At 36.2% G+C, this 26,416-nt stretch overlaps 1 protein-coding gene across 1 annotated transcript; it reads right to left on the bottom strand.

The window, feature by feature from the left end:
- Positions 1-9,328: 9,328 nt before the first annotated feature.
- On the bottom strand, positions 9,329-26,151 carry LOC104286689 (WD repeat-containing protein C2orf44 homolog). The gene is made up of 3 exons (XM_009885306.1): positions 24,232-26,151; positions 13,248-13,368; positions 9,329-9,495 (listed from the first exon to the last, which is right to left on the bottom strand). Exons 1-3 carry the CDS (start codon positions 26,149-26,151, stop codon positions 9,329-9,331), a joined length of 2,208 nt encoding a protein of 735 aa, XP_009883608.1.
- Positions 26,152-26,416: the final 265 nt, after the last annotated feature.

Here is a 26,416-nt window from a genome sequence, read left to right as displayed (position 1 = left end):
CCTATAATTATACAAGTAAATATTTTTAAAGACTTTTATTTTCATCATGTAAATTTTCTTATATGTATAAAGGCTAATTGAGTTCTACAAATGAACTAAAAATATCAGCAAAACTTGTAGTTATTTGCAAATCTGTAAAATATGGTCAGTTGCATAATATTTTGATTGAAATGGAATTGTCTCAGCCTACAAGAGTGCCGGGATGGTGTGTAGGTAGTTATTATTGCACCTAGGTGTTTATTTCCATGCCCAACAATGTGTATGTCATTTGCGTAGCCACAGGCTGGTTATTTTGCAATGTAGAACAGCACAAAAATTGCTGTAGGCTACTTGGCCAGTAGCCACTAGTCACAGCTAGTCACACAGCCATGATGTGCATAGCCACAGCAGTCATTTCTCAGTAGCTGTAATGCTAATAAACATCTCTTGTTTTCTTTCTTTTTTCCCCCAGACTTTTCAAGCTGTTTACTGCTGATATATATGATGTGGCTGTTACTTCAGGGATTTAAATGATGCAGAACCCCTTAGGAGATGTATATAAGGTAGAAATGGGGAAATGAGATTATGCAAGGAAAATTGTTTAAAAAACTGAAATTATAGAATTTGTTTGCTGTGGTCATGCTCATTTTAAACACACATTTTGTCGTTTAAAAATATGTGCTTACATTAAGTCAGGTTTATCCTTAAACACTGAACAGTCTCACAAATCTGTTCTCCATCCCTGCACTGAGAAGAGATTTGTGTTCTCATAACTTAATTTGTTGTATCATTTGGGTGTCTGCTTTTCAAATTAGTTTAAAACACAACATTAATAAGAATATAGGACAGTCTGAGAAAGAAGAGTTCTGAATACCTGTTAAAGGGAAAGAATGGCAGGGAAACAAGGTGAAAGGGATGTGATGGGGAGACATGCTGTAGAGTTATTATTTATGCACTCTGCAGATTTTTTTCTTTGCTCTTATTGAATATGTACACATTCAAAGAATGTAATGTTATAAGGGAAAATAATCATTTGATGATACTTCCTGTTAACTTCATAAGCGTCATTTAAAAAAAAATTCATCCAGGTTATGGACACTACTGACTGAACAAGCTGATCTCATCATCATATTTCTTAATGGGAAAACTTAATGAGGCACTTTCATGTAATTTAGACCCCTAAAATATGATGTAGTAAAGCCTAAGATCAGTAGCTAAAAGGTGCTTTTTGTTATTAGATTAAAAATGTTCCTTCTTGATTTGGGGAGGTGATTAGTAATAAAGATAATAGAAGATTAGCAATTTTGCAGAAAATTACCTAGACCTGAGTCAATATGATGCTGTAACAAGAAGGCAGACGTCCTTGTGGGATGTGTGAACAGGATTATTGTGTGCGAGACGATGCTGTAACAAGAAGGCAGACATTGTTGAGGGATGTGTGAACAGGATTATTGTGTGCGAGACACATGAGTATCTTGTCTCTTCTGCTTGGCTGAGTAAAGCCAGAAGGGGTCACAGTATTTCCACAGTGTAGGCAAAACTGATTTTTGTGCTCTGTAGCACAAGGTCTTGCAGGGGGTTCCTTTTGGCTCCAGGCTTTGAGGAATGGAGAGGATCAGTGAAAATTTTTGTGATTAGGACAGCGACAAAGTGAGTGGGAATTACTGCTTTTCTCTGCAGCAGTAGCTACCACACCTCATCTCTTAAAGCAGCTACCATTCCGTGTCTCCTGAAGCCTGCCTTAGCAGGTTGGACTTCAGCAGGTCCAACACTTTGCTGGTTGTTGTCGAGACAGAAGAGAAATAGACTGTTGTCCAAATTAGTTTTCAAACAGTTGATTGATTGTTGTCTGCACTGGGAAGAAGGCATGGGCAATGCAGAAAACTCATACAGGGATGTTTTGTCACCCCCTGCGGTTGTTCACGCCGTGATAGCATACTTTTTCTGTATGTAAAAACCTACACCAGTGCTTTTTCTATGTCTGAAACAGACCTTCAACTAAATTCTACTAACTGCTGCAGTTTAAGAGAGATACTGGATGCTCGCATAGAGCAGAGTAACAAAAGGTCCAGGGTGGATGTCTGTGAGAGAAACTGAAGGAGTGTTATTGCTTAGAGAAAAGAAGACTAAAGGGAAATGTAATGGACATAACAGTTTTCAAGTATTTAACAGACAGCTGCAAAAGACAAAGGACATAAACCATGAGTAGTCAAAATTTCTGCTTTGAGGCAGGAAAGTGGACCTTTCAGTCCACTAGCATACAACTGTATGTGAAACGAATGTACTTGCACTGCTGTGAAAGTGCTACGAAGGAAAAATTAGTCTCCTGACTAGTCACACAGTTTGTTGTATACCATAAATACATGCAAACCCAAAATAACATCATATATATTAAAAATGAGATAGCCTTTTTGAGAATCTTTCTGTTTTGGAATTGATTTGCGTAAAGAATTATTTTGTAAAAGAGGATTTTTGATATGACAGTGTTCTTTTGGAATAATTTTTCCAATGACATTTCAGGCATACCTCTTCAGAACACATAATATCTCCTTTTAAATTACACATCCTTGTAACTTAGTCTAGAACCAAGCTAATATATGAATCACATCCTTACAGATATTTAACAATATCATACAAGAGAGACTGTTCAAATCTGAATCTTTCTAGTAGGCACCTGGAGTTCCCTTTTACTTGTTCCACTGCATATGGACACCTTTTCTCCTTCTTCATATATCTTGCTGTGAGGACCCTTTCTTGTGGCAGTAAACAATTCAGTCCTAGATGCTTCGGTCTCCTACTGTTTCCTTTTTTGTTTTCCTTTTATGTAACTAATCTGCAAAAGCACTTCTTTCATCTTTGCCACTTCTTAGGTTAATCCTGCATTTCAGGCACACTGTTATCATGCACAGTTTTCTTTTATGCTATTAACAGGTACAAGTGTTTTGGGATAACAGTGTACCAATGTAGATCTGTGTAGCTACATTTTGTGTTGATAACAATATCATTGATATCTAAATAAAATGTTAATAAGGAAAGGTAAACATGGAAACGGAGATGACAGCTGGATACAAGTTACATGAGCATAAGAATATTTACAAACTGAATGTGAAATCGTGACTTGTTTGAAGTTCAAGGGAAATTTTGACAGAAATTTGCAGTGGAGCCAGTATTTTGACTTACACTTTTTTTGACTAATTTGACTTATTTTTAGGTGAACTAAGTTTCTGAAAGAAGGATAACAAGGGAAACAATTAGCATCATACTTACAAATCAAATTGTGACTAGTTTGCTATGTGTTGGTTATGCTATCTATGGTAGGTAAAGTGTAAAGAAATGCAATTAGTGTTATTGTAAAATGCAATAAAGTGTTAACCTGAAAATTAATTTATTGATAATTACAGAGACACAGAATTCAGTGATAGATAAAAGGTATGAGATATGACAGCAGTGGGTGTGTTTGTAATTTGTTGGTGTGACTTAAGAATCATGATGCCTTCTCCACTATGCTGGCACAGCTGCGCTGTAGGTTGAATTGAGAAACCGATCCACTTTATAAGAGTTTTGGTAGGTATATTTAGCCATGTAAATTTTTGGGTCCATGCATTTCCATCCAGCAACTGCAGGATGAATGAACAAGGGTCAGTGGAGAATGAGAAGGCCTTTCACCGGTATCGCTGTGGAAAAACTTCACCTCAGCATCCCACAGCTAAATTTCAATTAGGACAGTGAGCTTTTCTTACATGGCAAAAGTTTATTCTTTGATTGCTGAAATGATTACATTATTGTGAATTTTATACTAATTTTTTAAATAATGTTTGTGGACTGTGTCTTTCTGTACTGCCTTTTATATTTTTGAAATGTTTAATTTGAAGGAAGTGACTGTTGCCTCTAAAGTGAACTAATGGTTTGCATTTGTCTGCAGTTTTGGTTCATTTTTGTCTGCAGTGTTTAGATATACTGCTTTCCTGGCTGCGTACTCCCTTGTCTGTTAAGATATCATGGTGCCTGCTGACAAGTGGGATGGATCCTTGCCAAAGGACAGAGGTTGTCAAGTACTAGTGGTTTTAACTGGCAAGCCCGTATAACACTGCAAATGTCACGTCCTGTGCAGGAAGTCTTTCTGTGCCATACTGAACTTTGACACCACATGCCTCCAAATGTTTGAGCACACCTGGCTGTTCACACATAAGTGTCAAATAATAGTGGAGGAAAGGGAAGCATGAAGTTCAAGGACAGTATTGGCTTGCTGCAAGCAGAGGCTGAATTGCACCGAGAGCTTTGGGAACTCATATGAGAGGTACCCAAATGTCATGGGAGATAATGGCAGTCCTCTACTTGTCCATTAGATAATAGCACCAGCAGCGAAATACTGAATCTCAGCAAAGTGAATCTGCATTTAATGTAAAGATTGTGCAATTGCCTCAGTCTGACAGAAAAATGAAGCCATAATATTGACTGATTAACGTGTACATAAATATATAAAATGCATATTAACATATAAAACACTAATAAATAAGCTAATTTCTGGTGTGGGGGACAATGGAAAATAAATTCATACTTTCAGGTGTGAAATTGCATAACCCCTGGGATTTACCTCGCCTGACTTCACATGCTTAAAAATTAGGTCAGATGAGTGCAGGTCTAAAGGACTGAACTGTTTCATAATTGCAATCTGGTACTATATGTTGTTTTTTTAAGAACAAGTTAGATAAACGTGTCAGGAGTTACTTAAGAGTAATTGGCACTGTCTTGGGTTACAGAAAAGGACTCTTCAGCTACATGTTGGATGGTGTAAATGGTCCAATGTTTGTGGTTTTCTGTTAAGATAGGAAAACCTGAAAGTAAAAATGGCTAAAAATATGTTCATTGTCCAAGCTGAGAAAATGTAGATACAAATGAGAATCAGGAGAAAGGAAGTTAGGCTTGATGATACTATTTATACTATTTCAGTGGTTGAAAATATATTAGAAGAAATTGATACTTAAGATTTTTCACATGAGTATAGATAATAATGTGCTGGAGTAGTAGAGGAAAAGAGGGAAGGACTAGTTGAGGGTCATGCAGGGCCTACTTTATACACTTCCTGCAGTGATCTCTCACTTTAGCTATTATGAAGCATATCAAAGTAGTATTTCACTGTGCAAAGTCAGCATCGTAGATTGGCCAGCAGAATTTCAGCTGACTTTGATTTTGTTGCATTTAATTTTTATATTGTTTCATTATTGTTCTTACAAAATTGTTTTCAAAATAAAAAGAAAAGAAAAAGCCTCTCTGGCATGAAGAACTTCTGTTGTTAGTGTTTTCACAAGGAGTGGGTCAGTACAAGAAACCATGAAGAGTAAAGCAGATTGCTGCGTGCTTAGCAGCAGAGTTATGGAAAATGTAAAGGAAGTTTTAACTTTACTTTGAAGCAGATTGTACTTTTAAGTAAAGATATACCAACTCCTAAAAGTATACTAGGATGCATATAAATGTGCTGGATAAAGATGCAGAGCAATTAAAATGGAAATTTAGACTTTCTGGTATGTTGTTTATTCCCCACAGGGGAAACATTTTGGAGGAGCTGGTACACCATTTTGTCTTCTGAGTGCCACTGGTATGGCATATTGTGTGTAGTCATTCTGCTTTGACTTCTAATTTAAGATCCTAGTCTTCCTAGCTTTCCTCTGTTTTAATTACAGAAGAGAAACTCCCCTACAGGGTGACTGGACAGGAACCTAGCACCAGTAGTCTCATAATTCCTCCAGAGGAGCCTGTCCTTTCTGCTGGTGAAATAAGGAGCCTTAAGGAGGAGGTTAGTGCCTTCATGAAATTTAGGTGAACAACTCCTTTTTTCTAAACTGATTGATTTTGGCCCTATAAAATAGCACTTAACTTGTTTAGTACAAACTCTTTCTATCTTTCCACATGCCTTTATCACTGTGCAAAAAGGTTCTGTGCAGCTTGTGCTTAATAGAACAGTCGTCTTACATCTCTCTACTTCACCGATTCTCCATCTGTTCTCTCCATCCAAACCAAAACGGAAAATTTATCCTCTGCTTTGCATAAATCTTTACAGCACTTCTTCCAGTGCTTTTATTACTTTCAATTTTAACTTTACAGCCCTGTGGTAGACTCTGTATAAGGTAGTTCTGCAGTGCACTGCACTCCTAAATCATTACCCGAAATCAAATATTTCTTAATTCAACTGTTTTCCATTTTTAAGTGCATGTATATGATTTAAACACTTATTTTCAAGTATGTGTACATAATAGTGTGTTCATAAATGAGGGGGAGGCAATGCTGTTCTTTAACATAATAAAATTTTAATTCTATTATGTTAAAGTCATATATAATATATTTTTCCATATATAACATAATTGTATTATGTTAAAGTCAGATACATAGTTTATTTTTCCTAAGCCTTCCTATAAAATTTTAAGTGTCCAACAATATGAACAGAGGTCCTCATTTGTTACCAGACTAGTTGTGCTGAGTGGTGATAGCACTTTCAGGCAGATTAGGTCTTACTAAGGTTCGATAACCCTTGAATCATAGAGCAGGAGAAAATAATGTCACCAAAGTAAAACAAATCCAGAAGTCCATTAAGCATTACAGAACTAAGTTTTTGACTTTTACAGCCAGTTATACCCTGAAACTAATTGTTTTGTCATCTAAAAGTTTATTTGCCTCTTTTTATCTCTACCAAACCAAACTTTGATAGCTGTTCAAAGAAGCTCCTTTCACTCCTTTTCTTGTCAACATTCAGATTGTTTTATAGAGGAGTAATACATGAAAAATTAAAATGGTAGTGTGAAAGACTGACAACATGTCTAGTGATAATTGTAAGTTCTGAGGCATCTTTGATGCCTAGATACTTGCTGATCTCTGCTAGTTAAGATTTTCACCTTCTCAGAATTCCCCTTTTGGCTTTTGCAACAGTGCTAAGGCACAAAGCTGAAAAAGGGTGGAACGTGGGTATTTCTCTAGCAACAAGGAAGTCCTTATGAATAATGTATGTAATGAACTCAAAGAAACTATACTGTACAAAAGAAAGTGTTTTGATGTGTTATCAACCTGATAGGCTCAATCCCATTTTGCCTCAAGTTCATAAGTTCAGAGTGCAGAACTGTTCCATGTAACATATTTTTTGTTATATTTTATTTTCAGTAGCTTCATTTCAAGTGGACCAAATTATGAGACTACCACCCATAGAAGATAATATTTGTGAGAAAAATTTTCTTTTAGTTCTTCCTTTAGTTGAGCCTAAATAGTCCTCTAAAATATTTCATCCCATCATTCTAGTTATAATTAAATTTTAATTCACTTGGCCATAGCATAAATACTGTAAATATCACATACTATTGTGAGAAACAAGGATGTTGTTCAAGTGTATTTGCAGGATTAGAAACATCTGCTGCTTCAAAATGTGCTATGTCATTTAGAAATCTGATAATGTCTTCCCTCACCATACTAAGTCTGTGGACCTCTGTGTTACTTACTTGATTTCAATGATTTGGGCTGATTTGAGTGAAGGAAAGCATGAATTAACCCAGATTTTTACAGCAGTAATAATATAAATACCTTTTTGAAGACAATTCTAATGCAAAGTACCGGGCAATCCAATTAACTAACTAACTGTAAAGTAATAAATGTGTTAAATAGTTAAGAGGTCAGATTTATTCTATTTTGGTTTGTTGTGGTTGGTTTTTTCTTTTTATGAACCAGAATGGTCCTTGAGACTGCTTAAAAAGATCTTTGCGAACAAGGTAGTACAAATATACCCAACTACAGTGCATACCTGAGGTTGTACATGATTTGGAATGATGATTCCTTTGTCTCTGGGAAGATATTTGTATGAGAAGGACATTATTTCATTCAATGAATTGAAACTGTTCCCTTATTTCAGGAATTGAAACCATTCCTCATAAGACTTCTGGCTGCATCACTGGAATGGTACTAATGCCAGACTTCCAAACCCATGAAGTGCCTCCAGGCCATAGATCATAGACCACAGACTTCTGGATTCAGCCTTGGTATGGGGTGAAGTATTGTAACTGGATTTTAGCGTATCTGTGCCCTATAAACAGGCTTGCCATGGTTCCCAGGCAGAGAAAAAAGACTCTCCACGAGTATTAACAAGACCCAAAATGCACAGTATGAAAAATAAGTCTTAATAGTAGCTTATATAAGCCTCATTCCTTTTATGTTTCCCTAAATGTACAGGGTGAAGTGGGCATGCCTTTCCATGGTTTCTGCTGGGGCCTGTACAGCAGTACAAAATGCTAGGCCTCACATACGTGGCTACTCATTACACTTTACACATCTCTCTACATTTAGAGGAAGAAAAATTAGTGAGTTCAATCAATTCTTCCCTTATGCCTATTTCTGTCACCATAATCATGATAGTTTAACTTCTGTGAATCTGTCTGCCTGCTTCTCAGATGTATCTGTATTGCCTCTTGTCTCTGACGGTGAGGTTCATCTGACTAAGTGTAAATGTTTGTATTTAAACTAGCTTTTGCAGTCAGTGGAAAGGAATAGGCACTTATTTACTTAATAGGGATCATTCACCACTATCAGTTTTAGAAATCTATGTTAAAGCATGAATAATCTGCTGTAGAAGTGTTTTTCCTTTTTTGATTGATCATACAGAAGTCTAGATGACAAGTTCAGTGTAGACACTTGCATTTAGCCAAATGAATTTTGTGTTCAACGTCTTTGATCCTTAATTTACCTTGCAAGGTGTTTTCTTTCTCTTCTGTGTGCATGTATAAATCTATGTGCTGTGTAAGACACTGACAAGGAGACAGTGATGCAGCCTTTTTAGTAATTGAACATTTTCATATAAAAATTAAGCATTTCTGAAAATGTTGCAGGTTTCCATGGGATCCAGCTGGAACAGTAAAGAGACCCTGAAGCAGTTTTCCTTTTTTTTTTTTTTTTCCATTCCTGGTTTTCCTTAATGAATATAAATGCTCTTTAGTTGTATTTTTTTCAGCTTTTGCATGGACTGTATACCTGTATTAGCTAGCTTTATTGTTACTACATAATTTTTAGCATAATATAGTTTCTCCAAGAACATCCTGACCACAATTAAAGTAGAGGCTAGTCTCTCTGCTCCAGTCCATTGGCAGCCATTAATAACAACAGCTATGGTAAACTTCACTCTAGGTCTGATCCTTCAGAAGAAATCATGAGGGTCCAGCCAACCCTAGAATTTAGCTATAGTGTAACCATGCCACAGATTTTACAGTTAAAATACATTGAAAGTAGTGAAGACAGCTTTCTAGTCACTCAGTTTCTGACACAGCAGAATGTCTCTGTGTTGTATTAGAAAAGAAGGTCATTAGCATTCTTTGTTCAGAAATTATGTCACTCTGCTTGGTGGTCGCATTGAAATGCCTTTTTTGTAGGAGTGACCTCCACAGACTTCTGAACTGTCAGTTCCGTCTCTTATGATTATCTCTTGTGTTGCTTTGAATATTAATGGTACAAAGCCGTCTTTGTCTGCAGTGAGCACAATCCAAGAAGAGCCTACAAAAATTAAGCAAAAAAAGAAAATGAGTGTACTGCTCTGATTATGTAATATGTACAAGCACATTTTAAAAAGCCAGACAGCACGCAAGCAGAGCAGGCTTTCTTTTTGTGCACTAAAGCCTTATTACGCTAATGACATTAAGGTCTGACAATCCATGTTAAACACACCTTTGTGTAAATGTGAAGGGGGGCTAAATGAAACATCTTGAAAGGTTTGAGGTATTTTGTCCCTTATTGAAACCAAGTTGAAAGACAAGGTGCATCTTTGCTAGTTCTGATAAGCTGTAAGCATCTCCATTTTCTGAAAACTCAGCCAGCCTTTCCATGCTGACTTTTGTTCTAGTGACATCTACTTCTGTTACCCTTTTTGCTCATCTGCTCTACCCAAATGATTATGAAGAGATCATAAAACCTGAAAAAGTTGGCAAGGAAAATGATTGTGCTGTATTTGGTCTAGAAGGAAGCAGGAGTTTCCATCTCCTTTACTGTCAAGCCAAGATTGTTCAGTATGTTTTCAAATTCATATAGCAAATGGAAGGAAGTTACACCTTTAAGATGATGGACAAAAGATATCATGATTTATAAAAGATTATTTACAAAAGCTGATATAATAAAATTTCTTGTCGTGTAATTATTTATTGAATCTTCTCATAAAGAGAATGAACAAAATCTGAATGACATTTTTAATTTCTTTTGTGTGTGTGTGAAAAAAAAGAGCCAAGATTAAAAAAAAAAAAGACATCAAAATCATTCCGGTTCACTTTCTGTATTGCACAGAAATAGAAAATAAAGCTACTCCCCTTTGTCTTTTACTTTCCTTTGCAAATCAGCTTGACAATGAAGCTATGTGTACCATATATGGGGTTTTTTAGTGATTAATCTGTTTCCTTTTGGACTGGATATTGCAGTTCTTATAGAAAATAGTGAATTGCCTAGTTATCTTTTTTTCAGTTTGACATTTTATGAAAAAGAAAAAAATTCTGTGGCAACTGAAAAGCATTGTGGGAGCCCTTGTATCACATGTTTTTCTTAGAGCATGTGATCCTATCATTACTGAGCAGGGACATAAGCTGGGATCTGAGGTAAAGAAAGCCATGTTATGTTCTGTGGTTGAAATGTTTAATTTTGGGAGATAAAACTGTATTTTGAAAAGGAATGTGAAAAAAGAAAGTGTAGAAAATTCAGGAGAACCATGCTTAATTTTTGTCGGTCGTAACAAAGCATGTTCCTAGATAAGGCAAATCTCCCCTCCTTATACTATTAACAAAGCACTTTTCCAGGCTGCTGCACTATTGCATGTTGTCATGTCACCTGTTACATCATAAGAAGATTATCATTCCAAACCATGAATCTTTAATCTTCTACTCTTAATACTTTCTTTCTAATTCTGGACAGACTTCAGATTCCATAAGCAACAGGCCTTAAAATGGAAATTCTGCTGTCCAAACCGATAGTTACATTGTTGGTCAAATTGATAAAGCACACTCTTTTGTCAAACTCTTGGGACTTTTTAGTTTCATCCATTGAAAAGTTTGAAATTCTCTGTGTCATTGATAACACTTGCTTTGAATCATATCCCACAAGGTATTTCAATGGTGGAAAAACCTTGTGCAGGATGTAGTACCCTTTTGCTATGCACAATTATTATAATGATGACGGGCCGATAAGAGGGACTTCATTGTCCTTATACCAGGGCAGGTATTATGACAGGCTATATTTAGTACAGATAATGGTATTACAGTCCTGGGCTTAAAGTGCACATGAGGAGGCCAAGTTCATTGCCTGCATGACTCTGATGATCTTCATAGCTTTGCTGTGTGTGGCTATGAATTTGGCCTACAGTTGTGAATTTCTTTTTCCCAATATATTCCAGTTTAAGTGTTTATTTATTCATAGTAAAAAATGCCAGCCTGTCATTGCAATACGAGCATGCTCTTCATTGCGTCCCTTTTAATTATACAGTATTAAAGAATGGGAATGATATTTTTAAACATCACATGTAATATTCATGCCTTGTGGCAAAGGAAAGATTTAGGAAGATAAACCTGTACTGATTGGAACTGAATAAGGAGCTACATAACTACTTCTGCCCCAAACTTTATAATTTTGCAAGATTTTGGTGAGTTTAGAAAGCTTCTTGTTTCAGTTATTCTTTTTGCTGTCAACAAACAGACTCAATTTCAAAAGAGCTGAGCACCACATTAAACAGAAAGAGGAACAAGTTAGGATGATTCTGAGACATTGTCTTTTTGATATCTCTGAAGTCTAATGCATGAAATTGAGGAGTGGTGTTCTGTTAATTAAATTTTAAATATTCAACTGTTCTATAGAGTTGAAAATAGGTTTTCTCACAGGACCATTATTTATTGTTTTCATACTGAATTCTAAACTGCTTTTTGCGTTATGGGCATTTGTTTCCACAATCAAAAACAGGAAGTACAGGTTAAAATGGGTTGTGCCATGCAAGGGCAAAAGCCCACTGGGAAATAGCTCAGACCTCTACAGCAATTGGAGTTTTTTCATATATGCCTCCACTGCACTGTAGGGTCAAGGTAGATCGTTGACAAAAATATGAAACCTGCATATCCTTATTTTCTGGAACAACTCTCAGAAACTGCTATAAGCCGGGGGAAAAGTGAAATGGCCCAATGTGTCTTGGGTAAAGGCAGCTCTGCTGATCAGTGTTGTATTTGTAGCCCGTTTTCTTCATCCTTGTGGTCAACAACAAGGAGATAAGCAGAATATGAATGGCAGAATGGTGCATATTTTACATCTCTTTTTCCCGCTGTCCTTGCTGCCAGCACCAGTAACTTCTCAGGCTTGGTTTCTTTTTCATCAATAAGCCTATTACATAGCAGTCTGGTATATAACTGTCATTATTTAGAATACTATAGCTTATATTATTACTTTTTTATTTCACCAACAGTTGAATTCATTTCTCATAAGACAGAGTATACCAATTAAGCCAATATGTCTCAGCTTGTCAGGGTTTAAGACAAGGGGTAAGACAGAGAGTAATTTATGGATCTCTCAGTGTGGAAACCGTGCAAGGAGATCATAATTATAGCCAACTACTGTGTACTGTGAGATCATAATATACTTAGACTGTGATGAGAAAAGCCATCCAGAGCATGATAGAGAAATAACTGAAAAATAACAGTATGTATGTTGCTGAGAAGGTAGCATACATGAACAGACAGGGACACGGTAAATCAAGAGACTAGTCTGGGACTAGGTTTTCCCTAGCTGCTTCTGTCCTTGCAAGTTAATCAGTGGTGGGTGGTAGAAATGTGACACTGGCAAATTAGAACATTGAGCTTCGTTGTTTATCTCACATTAAAATAATCCCAAATGCTACATGATACATAAATATATATATCATGTTCTGAGAATGAATTTTTCTCCAAGCTACTCTCTGTTGTCAGGTCTGGGACATGCTTGTAAAGATGGGCAAAACAAAATGCCACAAGGTCTCAAGGAAACATTCCTATTTGCAGGTAGTACAGTGTACTGATTATTTTCTCAGCCTTCCTCTGTAGAGGAATCTAATATATTACTCTGGTAATAGGTAGTTCTGCATTTAAGTGATTTCAAGAGACACTCTGCCATATTTCAGACAAAGGAAATACATACTTATCAAAGAAAATTAGCTATCTCAGTTTACTACAGTATGGTGTAATTACCACATATGCCTCTTTTAAGCTAAAAATCTCAGGTGAAACCAGATACCAGAAATAAAAAGAACATACCGTGTTTCATTTCAATAACAGGCAGATCAAACAGCTGCTGGACTAAATTCAAATGGATCTTGCCATCACAGAGGAGAACATCTTTTGTTTCTTCAGTAACTGCTCCATTTGAAAAACTTTTCTTCAAATGCATATATGTAAAAGAAAAGATCTTGTTAAAGGCTTAGACATTGTGCCTGAGCTCTTTTAACCATTCCTCTGCTCTTACTCCTTTCAGTTCTTTCGTCATTTTGCTATTTCTTTGTCTGTCTTGTTGCTACAATTTATAGATGATACCATCATGCAGTGCAATTCTAAGCGCACTTCACAGTCCCATGTGCAGAGGACTATGCCTCTCTGCTTTTTGCTTTGTGTGCTTATGCAGCTCAAAACTGCATCGGCCCTGTATATATAATGAATCAGGTCATGCATATATGCGTCCATTGGGCCTTTCTGCCTGAAGAATCAATTCAGTGGAAGGGAATATATCATGCCTGGAATTAAGTTGTCCAAGATGCTACCAGAGCAAATGAGTACTCTGCTCAGTTTCAATTGTACACGTGGGTGGTTTTGATAGTCCTTGGTCAGCTATTCCACCCCAGTAAAATAACCTCAGTTCTGACACAGAGAGAATTGCAGAGACTGGACATAGCAACAATCTCTCTGAAAAGCTGTCCTAACAAGGTAGCTTGTGAATCCTGTGACTTTCTTTGAGAGAGAGGGAATGTATGGATTTACAGCCCTGGAATTTGCTCTGACATTCACTAAAAGAACACACTTGCATATTCATGTTCCATGAAGTTTAGCTGGCCTTGGGAATCAACACCTTTGTGTTCCATCATTGTTATTACTGCAAAGTGCAAGGACCACAAAATAGTTGAGCTAATATGATTATGGAGTGGATATATATTTGCATTTACATTTTCCTATCTGCTATCATTTGAAAGTCATTTTAGCATTAAAAATTTTCCAGTGACTCAATACCATTATAAAATATATGTGAATTGGACATTTTCTTCTAAATATACTTTGCTAAATATATTTTGCTAAATATACTTGCTATGCTTTGTCCTGTGAATTTCCTTTTGATCCTTTCCTCTTCGTACTTTCCACCTGTGTAGTTCCCATGTGTTACATTGTGTTTTTTTTCCTTTGGCATCCCTTATGTTTGCAATCCCCCCAGATTTAACATATTTTTTATTTGAATGAACAGTCTATGTATCCCATTTCCTAGACTTTTCTGGTTTGTACATTCAGAAGGGATCCAAGTTAATGTTTTACAATGGGTTGAAAAGATGTCACGCATCCTAACTCCTGTTTTAGTCCTACCCTGTCTGTGTCTACTTCGTACCCTTGAATCTTTCTTCCTAATATGAAACTTACAGTGGCATGACTTCACAACCGCATCCTCTATTTCTGTGCATAGTAATCTAACCTTTGACTAAATAAACGTCTCTTTTAATGCTTGTCTTCATTTCTAATTCTGCTGTCTTTTGACTCAGTCGCTGTCTCAGTGAACACACACTTTTTTTGCTGTGTAACAACCTTTCTAAATCAATCATCACTTTCATTTTTCTGTACATATTATGTATGCTGTCATGCAACCACATTGCATTCTGTAAATCAGAATGTCTACCAACTGTTGCAAAAGTACTTTTTCCCCACTCTGTGATAAATTGGCCATGCATATAGTCTATGGCTGATTGTTACTTATTTGTGTGTTATGATTGATTGAAGATGTAAGAACCGTAAGAATATCTTCCCGTTAAAAACATAAACTTCCCAACTTTCAAAAGTCTTCTCATCTCTTTCCTATTTCAAAATAGCCAGAAATTTGTTGCTGTGTAATTAATAGGGAAATACCTAAGGAATGCATCAAAGGAGTACCATTTTCTTTGTCATAAACGTATAGTAAATTTATTACAGCTATAATATATAACAGAACTTCTTTGTCATTTTTAGGTCTCTTCAAATTATATAGTACTATATTCTATTGAACCTAAATACACTTAAAACTCAATGGGCTGAATGTTCAGCAATGAGCATGTGTTTTGCAGTTACATTGCAAAGATGCTATTTGCCTCTACAGATATTTGTGCAAAGCTTTTCATTGCTGCATATTGTGGATTAGTACATCTAACAACTACTTCATTTTCCTGAATTCAGGTTGAAATAGCAGAGTTTAATAAAACTTGTACTTCAGTTAATGAGTTATAGAAAAATGCGGACTGTAAATGAGACAGGCACATTGCCTTGACCCAAGTGGTTCATTTTTTTCACGTAGATATGCTTCAACTCAAGAATAATCAGAAAAAAAATCTAGCTGTGCCGCTGTTGACTTGAAATCAGTTGAATGGAAATGTATGTTATGGGTGACTTTGTTCTAGTATATCTCCTATTTAGCCTTGCAATTTATTGTAGGAACAGCTATTAAAAGCAGAAGACATTTTTGTATATACAAAACTACATGGCATCTATTTTTTATCCTGACCGGTTTTTCAAGTACAGACCTCAAAGCTTAAGTTTCAAGTTGTTTATCTTTCATCACTTGTGAGAATTCATATTAGCTATTCTCTCTGTTTTTGTCATATACTTCTGTTTATAATGATAATCATCTTTACATTTTATTTTTGTCTTCTGGCAAATTCTGTCAGGTCAAGAATCTTTCTCTGTTTTAATCTTCTAATTATTTAGCCTTTCTTTTTAATGTTGAGTTTAAGTGATTATAACATGCCATCTCTTTAGGGAATATATTCACACATGTCATATCATATATTAACTGATTTAAACACATGCCTTCTTGAAAGGTAGGTAACTGTTAGTATTCCCTTTTTATAGATGATCAAATCCTTACGCAGGAAGATTAGGAGATTCATTCAAGGTCATGCAAGTAATTTGTGACTGAGTTAGAAATACAACTAAAATCTCACCTCAGTACTTCCCATTTTCATGCCTTAACCCAAAGACCATTTTCTAGTCAAATCTAAATTTAATCCACCTCTTCCCAAAATATGTATCTCTGTTTTTGCTGTGTTGCTATTTATGTCCAATAGAAGCCGGAGGAACTTGCCGTTGTCATATTGAAAGCCCCTAATGTTAGTTGTTTTATCCTAAACCAAAGTTTATTGTTAGACTAAGAACATATTAATCACAGAAGAAATAAATATATTTCTACATACATAAGATGTCACGCATCCTAACTCCTGTTTTAGTCCTACCCTGTCTGTGTCTACTTCGTACCCTTGAATCTTTCTTCCTAATATGAAACTTACAGTGGCATGACTTCACAACCGCATCCTCTATTTCTGTGCATAGTAATCTAACCTTTGACTAAATAAATGTCTCTTTTAATGCTTGTCTTCATTTCTAATTCTGCTGTCTTTTGACTCAGTCGCTGTCTCAGTGAACACACACTTTTTTTGCTGTGTAACAACCTTTCTAAATCAATCATCACTTTCATTTTTCTGTACATATTATGTATGCTGTCATGCAACCACATTGCATTCTGTAAATCAGAATGTCTACCAACTGTTGCAAAAGTACTTTTTCCCCACTCTGTGATAAATTGGCCATGCATATAGTCTATGGCTGATTGTTACTTATTTGTGTGTTATGATTGATTGAAGATGTAAGAACCGTAAGAATATCTTCCCGTTAAAAACATAAACTTCCCAACTTTCAAAAGTCTTCTTATCTCTTTCCCATTTCAAAATAGCCAGAAATTTGTTGCTGTGTAATTAATAGGGAAATACCTAAGGAATGCATCAAAGGAGTACCATTTTCTTTGTCATAAACGTATAGTAAATTTATTACAGCTATAATATATAACAGAACTTCTTTGTCATTTTTAGGTCTCTTCAAATTATATAGTACTATATTCTATTGAACCTAAATACACTTAAAACTCAATGGGCTGAATGTTCAGCAATGAGCATGTGTTTTGCAGTTACATTGCAAAGATGCTATTTGCCTCTACAGATATTTGTGCAAAGCTTTTCATTGCTGCATATTGTGGATTAGTACATCTAACAACTACTTCATTTTCCTGAATTCAGGTTGAAATAGCAGAGTTTAATAAAACTTGTACTTCAGTTAATGAGTTATAGAAAAATGCGGACTGTAAATGAGACAGGCACATTGCCTTGACCCAAGTGGTTCATTTTTTTCACATAGATATGCTTCAACTCAAGAATAATCAGAAAAAAAATCTAGCTGTGCCGCTGTTGACTTGAAATCAGTTGAATGGAAATGTATGTTATGGGTGACTTTGTTCTAGTATATCTCCTATTTAGCCTTGCAATTTATTGTAGGAACAGCTATTAAAAGCAGAAGACATTTTTGTATATACAAAACTACATGGCATCTATTTTTTATCCTGACCGGTTTTTCAAGTACAGACCTCAAAGCTTAAGTTTCAAGTTGTTTATCTTTCATCACTTGTGAGAATTCATATTAGCTATTCTCTCTGTTTTTGTCATATACTTCTGTTTATAATGATAATCATCTTTACATTTTATTTTTGTCTTCTGGCAAATTCTGTCAGGTCAAGAATCTTTCTCTGTTTTAATCTTCTAATTATTTAGCCTTTCTTTTTAATGTTGAGTTTAAGTGATTATAACATGCCATCTCTTTAGGGAATATATTCACACATGTCATATCATATATTAACTGATTTAAACACATGCCTTCTTGAAAGGTAGGTAACTGTTAGTATTCCCTTTTTATAGATGATCAAATCCTTACGCAGGAAGATTAGGAGATTCATTCAAGGTCATGCAAGTAATTTGTGACTGAGTTAGAAATACAACTAAAATCTCACCTCAGTACTTCCCATTTTCATGCCTTAACCCAAAGACCATTTTCTAGTCAAATCTAAATTTAATCCACCTCTTCCCAAAATATGTATCTCTGTTTTTGCTGTGTTGCTATTTATGTCCAATAGAAGCCGGAGGAACTTGCCGTTGTCATATTGAAAGCCCCTAATGTTAGTTGTTTTATCCTAAACCAAAGTTTATTGTTAGACTAAGAACATATTAATCACAGAAGAAATAAATATATTTCTACATACATGAGTGGGTATTTACAGATTAAGTTTCTTTAGCCAACTTCTTGTAGTATGCCAACTCTCCCTCAACAAAAATTCAACAGAAAGAAACCATCAATTCAAGGATTGTTTTCCTTTATCCATGCCAGCCTGCCCCTTGATCAGATTTTATAACCTATAAAGGGTCTTCTGGGCTGCAGCAAGTCCATCACAGTGTTGCCAAACTGTCTTTCAAAACTTTGGTTTGGAATGCAAATATATATGGGAAGAAAATAATTTACTAAGGTAAAAAGAGTTCCTGGATTAGATGTTATACTCCATATGTCTGCATGATAAACAAACATGTCTTTTATTACTTTTTTGAACCCCACTGAGCAGTCAGCTAGTTCTGCCTCTTGACCTTTTTCATGATTTATCTTATATTTCCTAATGCACTATGCTTGCCTGGATGCTAAGATCATCTTCATGAACTTAAGTGCAACGACTGATGAAACAGTGGAATATGCTACCAATCAGAATTGTTTTTACTAACACTGGGTTAGTGATCGATTGCAGTTTGAATGGGTCTTTCTTGCACATGGATGTCTAGATGAGGTCTCATGGCCGTGTTGCCCAGTATTGCATTACTTACTGGGTGAACCTCACTGATGTACCCACAGATTGTCTTTGTTCTTTTCATAAACATATCACATTTTTGATTCATAATCATCTTATAGTCACTTAACACGTGCAAGCTTTTGTCATCCTTGGTTGTTTCTGGCTAATGAATATCCAGTTTACAGCAGAAATTCCTTCTATTTATTCTGGAATATATTACTATGCACTTCAAATTAGTTAATTTCAATCATTTTTTTTTTTATTCTAGATGCTAAGGTCATCAAATTACAGGTGCGATATCCTGATCCTCTATTGACTTCTTCCTATCCTACTACTGACTTTATACTGTATGTAGATTTTATTTGCATATCTTATCAGATCATTAATGAAACCTTTAGATTAGCCTGAAGATCAATCATGAGAAAATCCTCTAGTAAATGTCTTCCATTTTCTTTTATATTACTATCAGCATTTACTATCTTCCTTCCAGGTAATTCCTTAACCATTTTATATTTCTTCTATTAATCCCTATTCTCTGCTGTTGAACAAATAATTTCCCCTCTGGCATGATTTGAAGTACTGTACTGAATTACAGGTATTTTAAATATTCTTCATATTCTTTGTGTTAATAATCTGTTCTTTTATAAATGAAAGGTATCAGGTTAGTCAGTCACATATATGCATTGTAAGATGAATAGTGCTGTAGTTGCCTAGAACTCTGTTTTCATTTTGTTAAACCCTTGATTTAAGCTCTTCATGTTGTGCTTCAGTAGTAATTTCAGGTTTGATACCTTAGTGCCCATTAGTCAGCTTGCTTTTGCCTTTACCCCCCACATTCATTGTGTGGGATGAGAAAAAAAAAAAGGTAAATTAAATAGACGTGGGGGATCTGGCCAAGAAGACAATGAAAAGAGAGTTAGATGTCTAAGGAAGAGCACTGAAGAGGAATGAGAAAGATGATTTTTGATATTTAAAGTGCTGTGTGTCATTAAGTCTTGTGCAGCATTGCCACTTGTAGTTTTAATTAGGTTTGACAGCCTGCACTGCTCCCCTTTCCTGTCATGATTTCTACTGTTGCTGTCATTCCGTTTTGATTTTTGATGGGTCCTGAATTCATTTTGATGGAGATCTTAATATCTTTGCTTGCCCTTATGTGGGACTTTCCAATTGCAACCTTAATTAACCTGTCAGAAAAGCATAAGTCTGTAAAATGTTTGCATTGGAAGAGATCTGAGGTGCTCAGGGGTGCTTAAATCCCAGTGCAGTTTGCATTTATCATGCACATCAGCATTTCAGATGATACGATGCTAGGATTTCTCTACTCTTGGCTTCTTTTTAATAGTGCTGCAACTACTGTTTCAGATATATTGTCATCTAAGATATATCCTTTGTCCTTGTGCTTTTGCTTCCATGATCTTTGCATGTGTGGGTTTTTTTTTAACTCAGATTTTTACTTTCTTTACACAATACAAACACTTGGATTCATTTTTGTCATTATGTATTCCTTTTCCTTTGCGTCTAGGTATCCGACAAACAAATCATCTGGTCTAATAAAAGGTATTGTGTCTCCTCTACAAACCCTGCTTGTCTGCTATTGATCAGTTTCAGAACATTGTTGTCAGAATTTGTTCTTAACAAATTCCTCAACCTTTGCTCAAAATGTTATCCATGCATTAATCACACCTTGTCTTGAGTACTGCAGGTCTTTATTTTATGGTCATCCTAAATCTATTCGCTCTAAACTTCAGGATGGCTGACTAGTTTCTTACTCCAGGGAGCAGCCACATCACCTTCCTCTTCCATCATTTTCATGACTTACTTTCTATTGCTCAACTCAAGTCAAAATTGCCCTTTGGATTTCAGAAAGGTTCATGGTCTTATTATAGCTGATCATTGCAGCCTGGTCTTTGTTCATTTTACTGTGCCATCCTTATACCCCCCTTCTGTATCTCTACTTCATGTAATTCTATCAGAAAAACTTTATTGCCATATGTTTGCATCCTTTCTATTCATCTCCCAGCTCTGTGTAAAAAATTGTTTATTTTATAGCTGACCTTGGCAATAAAGTTTCCCATAGTAAATTGTATGAAGATGCTATGAAAGTACAAATTGACTTGTGTACAATTATTGGTGGGTGCTAAGAAAAGGAAATCATGGTGACTAATTACTGTAAAGATATTTATTTCCTGTTTAATTATGCAATCAATGCTCTCAATGATATATACTTTTGACATAATACTGCTTGTGAGCAAAATCTAGGAGTTTTAAGATATTCTTCAGTTTAAGATGAATCTTATTCCTCCTGGAGAGGTTTGCCTAAATGCCATTAATTTCAAATCCAGATTGGCTTTATTTCCACTGTAATTAGCTTTTGAATGAGGCTATTTTAAATATTCTGCAGCTGTTTCTTTTCTTGGGGAAAAGGATGAAAAAAGTATCTTTTTTCAAAATGAAACAGAAACAAATCTGTGACAGATCCTCATCTCTTCTTTGGTTTTTTTTTCTTTTTAAATAATATGCTTTTACTGTGTCTGTCTGTCTGCTCTCCTACACTATCCTGAATCACAAGTCTGTATGTGATGAAAGAGCAATAATATTTGCTTTTCAGGGTTGAATGATCAAGTCACCTCTGGTGGCTGAATGCTATTACACAAGTGATAGTGCAGTGACATTTCCAAAGTGTGAGTGATCATGTTTTTCTTTTATGGCTATGGGCTACAAAGAATATAAATTCTGGTAGTACTGCATGGACGTGACTTCAGAGGAGTTATAGTTAGGCTAGCACTAACAGAATAAACAAAGACTTTGAAGACTATTTAGTGGGCAGACATTATGAATTATTAAGTAATACACATTCTGTTTTAGATTCTGGTTTTCTAAGCAGAACTGGAAACGTACATAAATATGTCATTAATGCTTCTGCACAAGTGTTCATAATTGCCTGTTAATTATTGCTACATTTTTATCTATTACGTTTTAAACTTTCCTGTTATGTTTTTAATGCATAAATATAGTTATGCAGTACTGATCATTATGTTTTATAGTACAATAGATTTCTCAATCAAGATTGAGCCTCTGCTGTGCTAGGGATTATACAAACACTTAAGAAGACATGCATTTGGCACAAAAAGCTGAAAGATAATGGCCATATTATTGACTGGACTGCAGTGTTCCACGGGCTGATATTTATATCATAAAGCAATAAAGCTATTTCCTGACTTTTTGCACTGTGAACACAGAGCCTGGCTGGAACCCACAGCCCAGCTGGTCTCTGAGCTCACAGAGCGCTAATCAACTCCTGAAGGAGGAACAAGGTTCAGATGTCTGAATCCAAACTAATCAAAACAACTATTTTCTGAGAAAATTATTAGCTGCCTATGAAGCAAATATTTCCCTGTCTGTCTGGAGGCCTTTTTGCCATCAGTCTATTTTTCATTATTTTTTGGCATCATGCTGTGATCCTGTTAGATTTCAGAAGAGGGACTGAACTATGCAAGGCATTAGTTGTGAGACTTACACAGAAAAGCTATGTGTGTCAGAAAGACCTTAAGTGGCACTTTTTCTGAGTCATTATAATGCGGTATTAGTGGTGCTTTCTGCTGGCTTAATGTGGAACTAAACTTCTCAGATAAGTAAGAGTCTTCCTTTCTAAATGTAGTTAGTCTGGCAGTATTTTAGAAGCACTAATATTTTTTCTTTGCTTCCAAAGAAAAAAAAGAGGCTAATTAATTCTTACTGCTTGTGCAAGCAAATGTGCACAGTGACTTCAGATCTGAGATTAATGTTAAGTGTCAGAAACAAAACTTCTCTTTGGAAAGGTTAATCCAATTGAATCCAAGAGGTAAGGCTGCTTGCTAAATAAATAAGTTGATTTATGTTAAGAAATCAGAATTAATTTGAACATGCTGGGGTAACAGAAGGGCTTGCTTCTTGGCAAATAAAATCCTAAATTATTTAAACAGACATGTTGCTTTTTTCACCAGAATTTGTAAAATGTATTCAAGTTAAATTATTGACTACTTCAGACCAAAAGCTTTGCTTTTATCCAGAGTACCTAACATACTAGTATCTGCTTAAATGCCAAGTAAACAATTGCTAGAAGTAATGAATATGATATAACTAAGTTACCATTCCCTTAATGAATGTTTAAGGAGGAGTACTTAGGTGCCTGTCTGGATTCCTTTAAAGTAAAATGAAGTCAAATTTGTTTGACAAGTACATACTTCAGCATCATCACAATGTAATGTATTACTTTGACATAATGCTGCTTATGTTGCGGTAGATAAGAATGCATTTATAATTGGCATCTACATCCTGAAAGAGACCTCAGTTTTAGCAGCAATACCACTAGCATCAGCATGACTAAAAATATTATCAGTTTAATGTTAGTATCAGTGCAAATGATACTAAGAATAATAGCCAGAAATAATTACCCAACTTACATTCCTTAGTTGAAATTCGTATTGAAGTCAGTAGGAATTTTGCCAAAACAAGGGTCGAATAGGAACATGATGATTTGACATTCGTCTGTTTATTTAATGAAATGATAATTGCATATTGACAGATACTTTTTTCAGAAAATTTGAAGTGGTAACATTTTTCTCAAATTGTCTATGTCCAGCTCTGTGAAGATTAGTGGTGAGAAATTAAAGTAGAATTAAGCCAACTTCATGTCATGCCGATCTGAATTTTCCATAAATTGAGATTCAATACTTTGTTTTGGCCTTCATGAGACTCTAGCTATCTTCAAACTTTGGATTTGAGCTGGGGTTTGAATTTATTATCATAGAATCAGAATGGTTAGTGTTGGAAGGAACTTTAAAGATCATCCAGTTCCAATCCCCTTGCCATGGGCAGGGACACCTTCCACTAGACGAGGTTGCTCAATGCCCCATCCAGCCTGGCCTTGAACACTTCCAGGGATGTGGCATCCACAGCTTCTCTTGGCAACATGTTCCAGTTCCTGATGGGCTACTCTACCACCCTACTCATAGGCTCATCTCTACACTAAATTAACATATAAACCGTTTGTACATTAACAACTGTTTGGTTCTGTTTTCTCTCTTTAACAGATGCACAAAAGATAAGCTAGTATCCAAGACAGTTGTGCTTAATCAAAGAAGAGCAAACAGACACAAATCTCCCATGTGAAGTATCCTCTGAGTTACCCACATCATCCTGAGTTATTGTTTCAATGACAAATTATAATACTATTTTAAATTAAGCTTGATGCCACTCAGGTTACATTTCTCATGTGTTGATAAGAATTAAACTGCATCCTCTTGATTTAAAGCTCAATAAATACAAGATTGTTTAAAAATTCAATGTCCTATCACAATATTTTTAAGCTGACAAAAAAGTTACCTGATAAGTGATACGAACAACAGGTGGTTCCTGTGAACATGGATAGGCTAAAGATATCCTCCTTCCGTTTTTAGCACAGTCTGTTATTTCAGAAAGACTCAATTGTAACTCATTGAAGCTGCCACAAAGCCTCTCTAAATTTCTAGATATGTGACTCATTCCTCTTTCACTTGGCAAATTGTTGTTTTTAGGAGAACTTGATGTTTCTTGGATCACATTGAACTGCACTTTAGGGGAAGTTGGTCTGCTGGAAAGCCTGGGAGGTGTTCCAAAACCAAGAAGAGACACTGAACGTTTGGTAGGTTCAACATCCATCGTATCCAAGGCCACTGAGGCATCACCTGGGAGCCTTTTTTCATCCAGATCACTCACACTTGATGAAGAGCTCTGCTCATAACTAGGGCTCTTTACTTCTTCATTGAGTCTTCTCCTGCCACTAGGAGATTGAATAACTGTGCTTCTTGGTTTTAGCAGCTCCCTGCTTTGAGGTTGATCTTCTGTGGCAATATTTTCAAAGAACTTTCTTTTTCCAGGAATATTCACAGAGGATTCAAAGTTATAAAACATATTCTGCTTCGTCTCAGGCAATGCTGAAGAATCTTCTTCCAGCATCAGTTCTTTGATCATCAGGCGCATTACATACCTGTCTGAACTTGAAGATGGAATGAGACTAGGCTCAGGGAACTTTTGCTTCCCAATCAGAATCAACAGGAGTTTATCTGTCAAAAAACATAGGCCCTTTGGTCTTTCATATTTTTCCAGCTGGATTTGTTGAATATGAGGCATGGAAGAAGAGGTTACCGAATACACCAAAACAATGTTAGAAGTATTAGAGGCAACTGCCACAATCTGAGCTCTGAGGTCAAAAGCCATTATATCAGGAACCAGAATACCTGGGATGGTGACTTTTCTGGTGGTGGTTACCTTCCTCTCAAAAGTCACCAAGATCAAGTGAGAAGAATCTTGACCATTTGTTGCTGCAGAGTCTTTGCGTTTCAGAGTAATAAGAGGACCAGGATCAGACCGACGGTGGTTTGCAAGGATATGGGTTAAATCCACGGGACCTGATGAAGAAGAAGCAACTGAATCAACACCTGATCTATCTGAATCTGTGGACTTTCTTCGCAGGTCCATGGAATATTCCTCGTCACCAAGCACCAGAGCAGACTGTGAGATTAAAGAACCAGTTTCTGTACCAGATGGCACATCAAATGCAATGCCCGCATTCAAACCACAGATATTATCTAAAGGAAGCTCAGTAGCTACAGCAATTTGGAAATCCAGTGTGGCTTCTATAGCACAGATATAACCTCCCACATCAAAGACTGGGCAAAAGGAGCAGGTACTTAGAGTTTTCTGATCATCATCCCATATGTAGGAATGCAGGGCACTGCCTATAGCAACTACTAAACGATTACCGTCCTTAGTCCAGCAAGCACAGTGGATAAGCCCACTGCTTTTGATATCTGCCTTAACTCTAGTGTTGTCAGTACGAACAGCATGCAAGACTGAAGCGTCTCTTTTTGTAAGCACAGCCAAGACCTCCTTCTTTGGATGCCAGATGCAGCCCTGGGAAAGCAGTGGAAACGGCTCACCAACTTCACAAGTCTGAGAAATCAAGGGTTTGTTCTTCTCTGCAGTGCTGTAGACCAGCTGCCAAATGCTAACATGCTTTTTATGCTGAACAGCAAGCAGAGCTGGGGTGTCCGTCGAGCAACATGGGCCCCAGTAAAGCCCATGAACATGTTCAAATTGACCAACAACACTTGAGTCTCCAAACTTTAGTTCTCTGTTATGATAGTATAAAGCAGTCAGTATCACTTGCTTCCCATCTGTCCAGGCAATTCCGTGCATGGGGTGGATGGCCTGATACAAAGCATTGAGGCCAGTTCTCAGCAGCTTTGCCTTTCCCAGCTCCATCTTTTTAAGCTTTTTGTCTACTGGTAGTTGTTCCAAAGTAGGGAATCCACGGAATTCACTTGCAGATCATGAGGAAAATTTTATCTTGTGTCTCCTTCCCTTCCTTTCCAGAATCAAGCTGTTTTTTCTGCTAATAATCCAAGAGCCTATATTGTGAACTCCTTCCCAGTAAGCCCGCAGCTGCTCTTCTAAGTATAAACCCATGTCAAAGCTGCTTTTGCTATGTCTTTTCCTGGGAGGAGTTATCATCTTCATGTGATGGCTA

Source organism: Charadrius vociferus, unplaced genomic scaffold (genome assembly GCF_000708025.1).
Source record: "Charadrius vociferus isolate BGI_N301 unplaced genomic scaffold, ASM70802v2 scaffold173, whole genome shotgun sequence".
Lineage (NCBI taxonomy): Eukaryota > Metazoa > Chordata > Aves > Charadriiformes > Charadriidae > Charadrius > Charadrius vociferus.
This window is presented reverse-complemented; position numbering and strand designations above follow the sequence as displayed.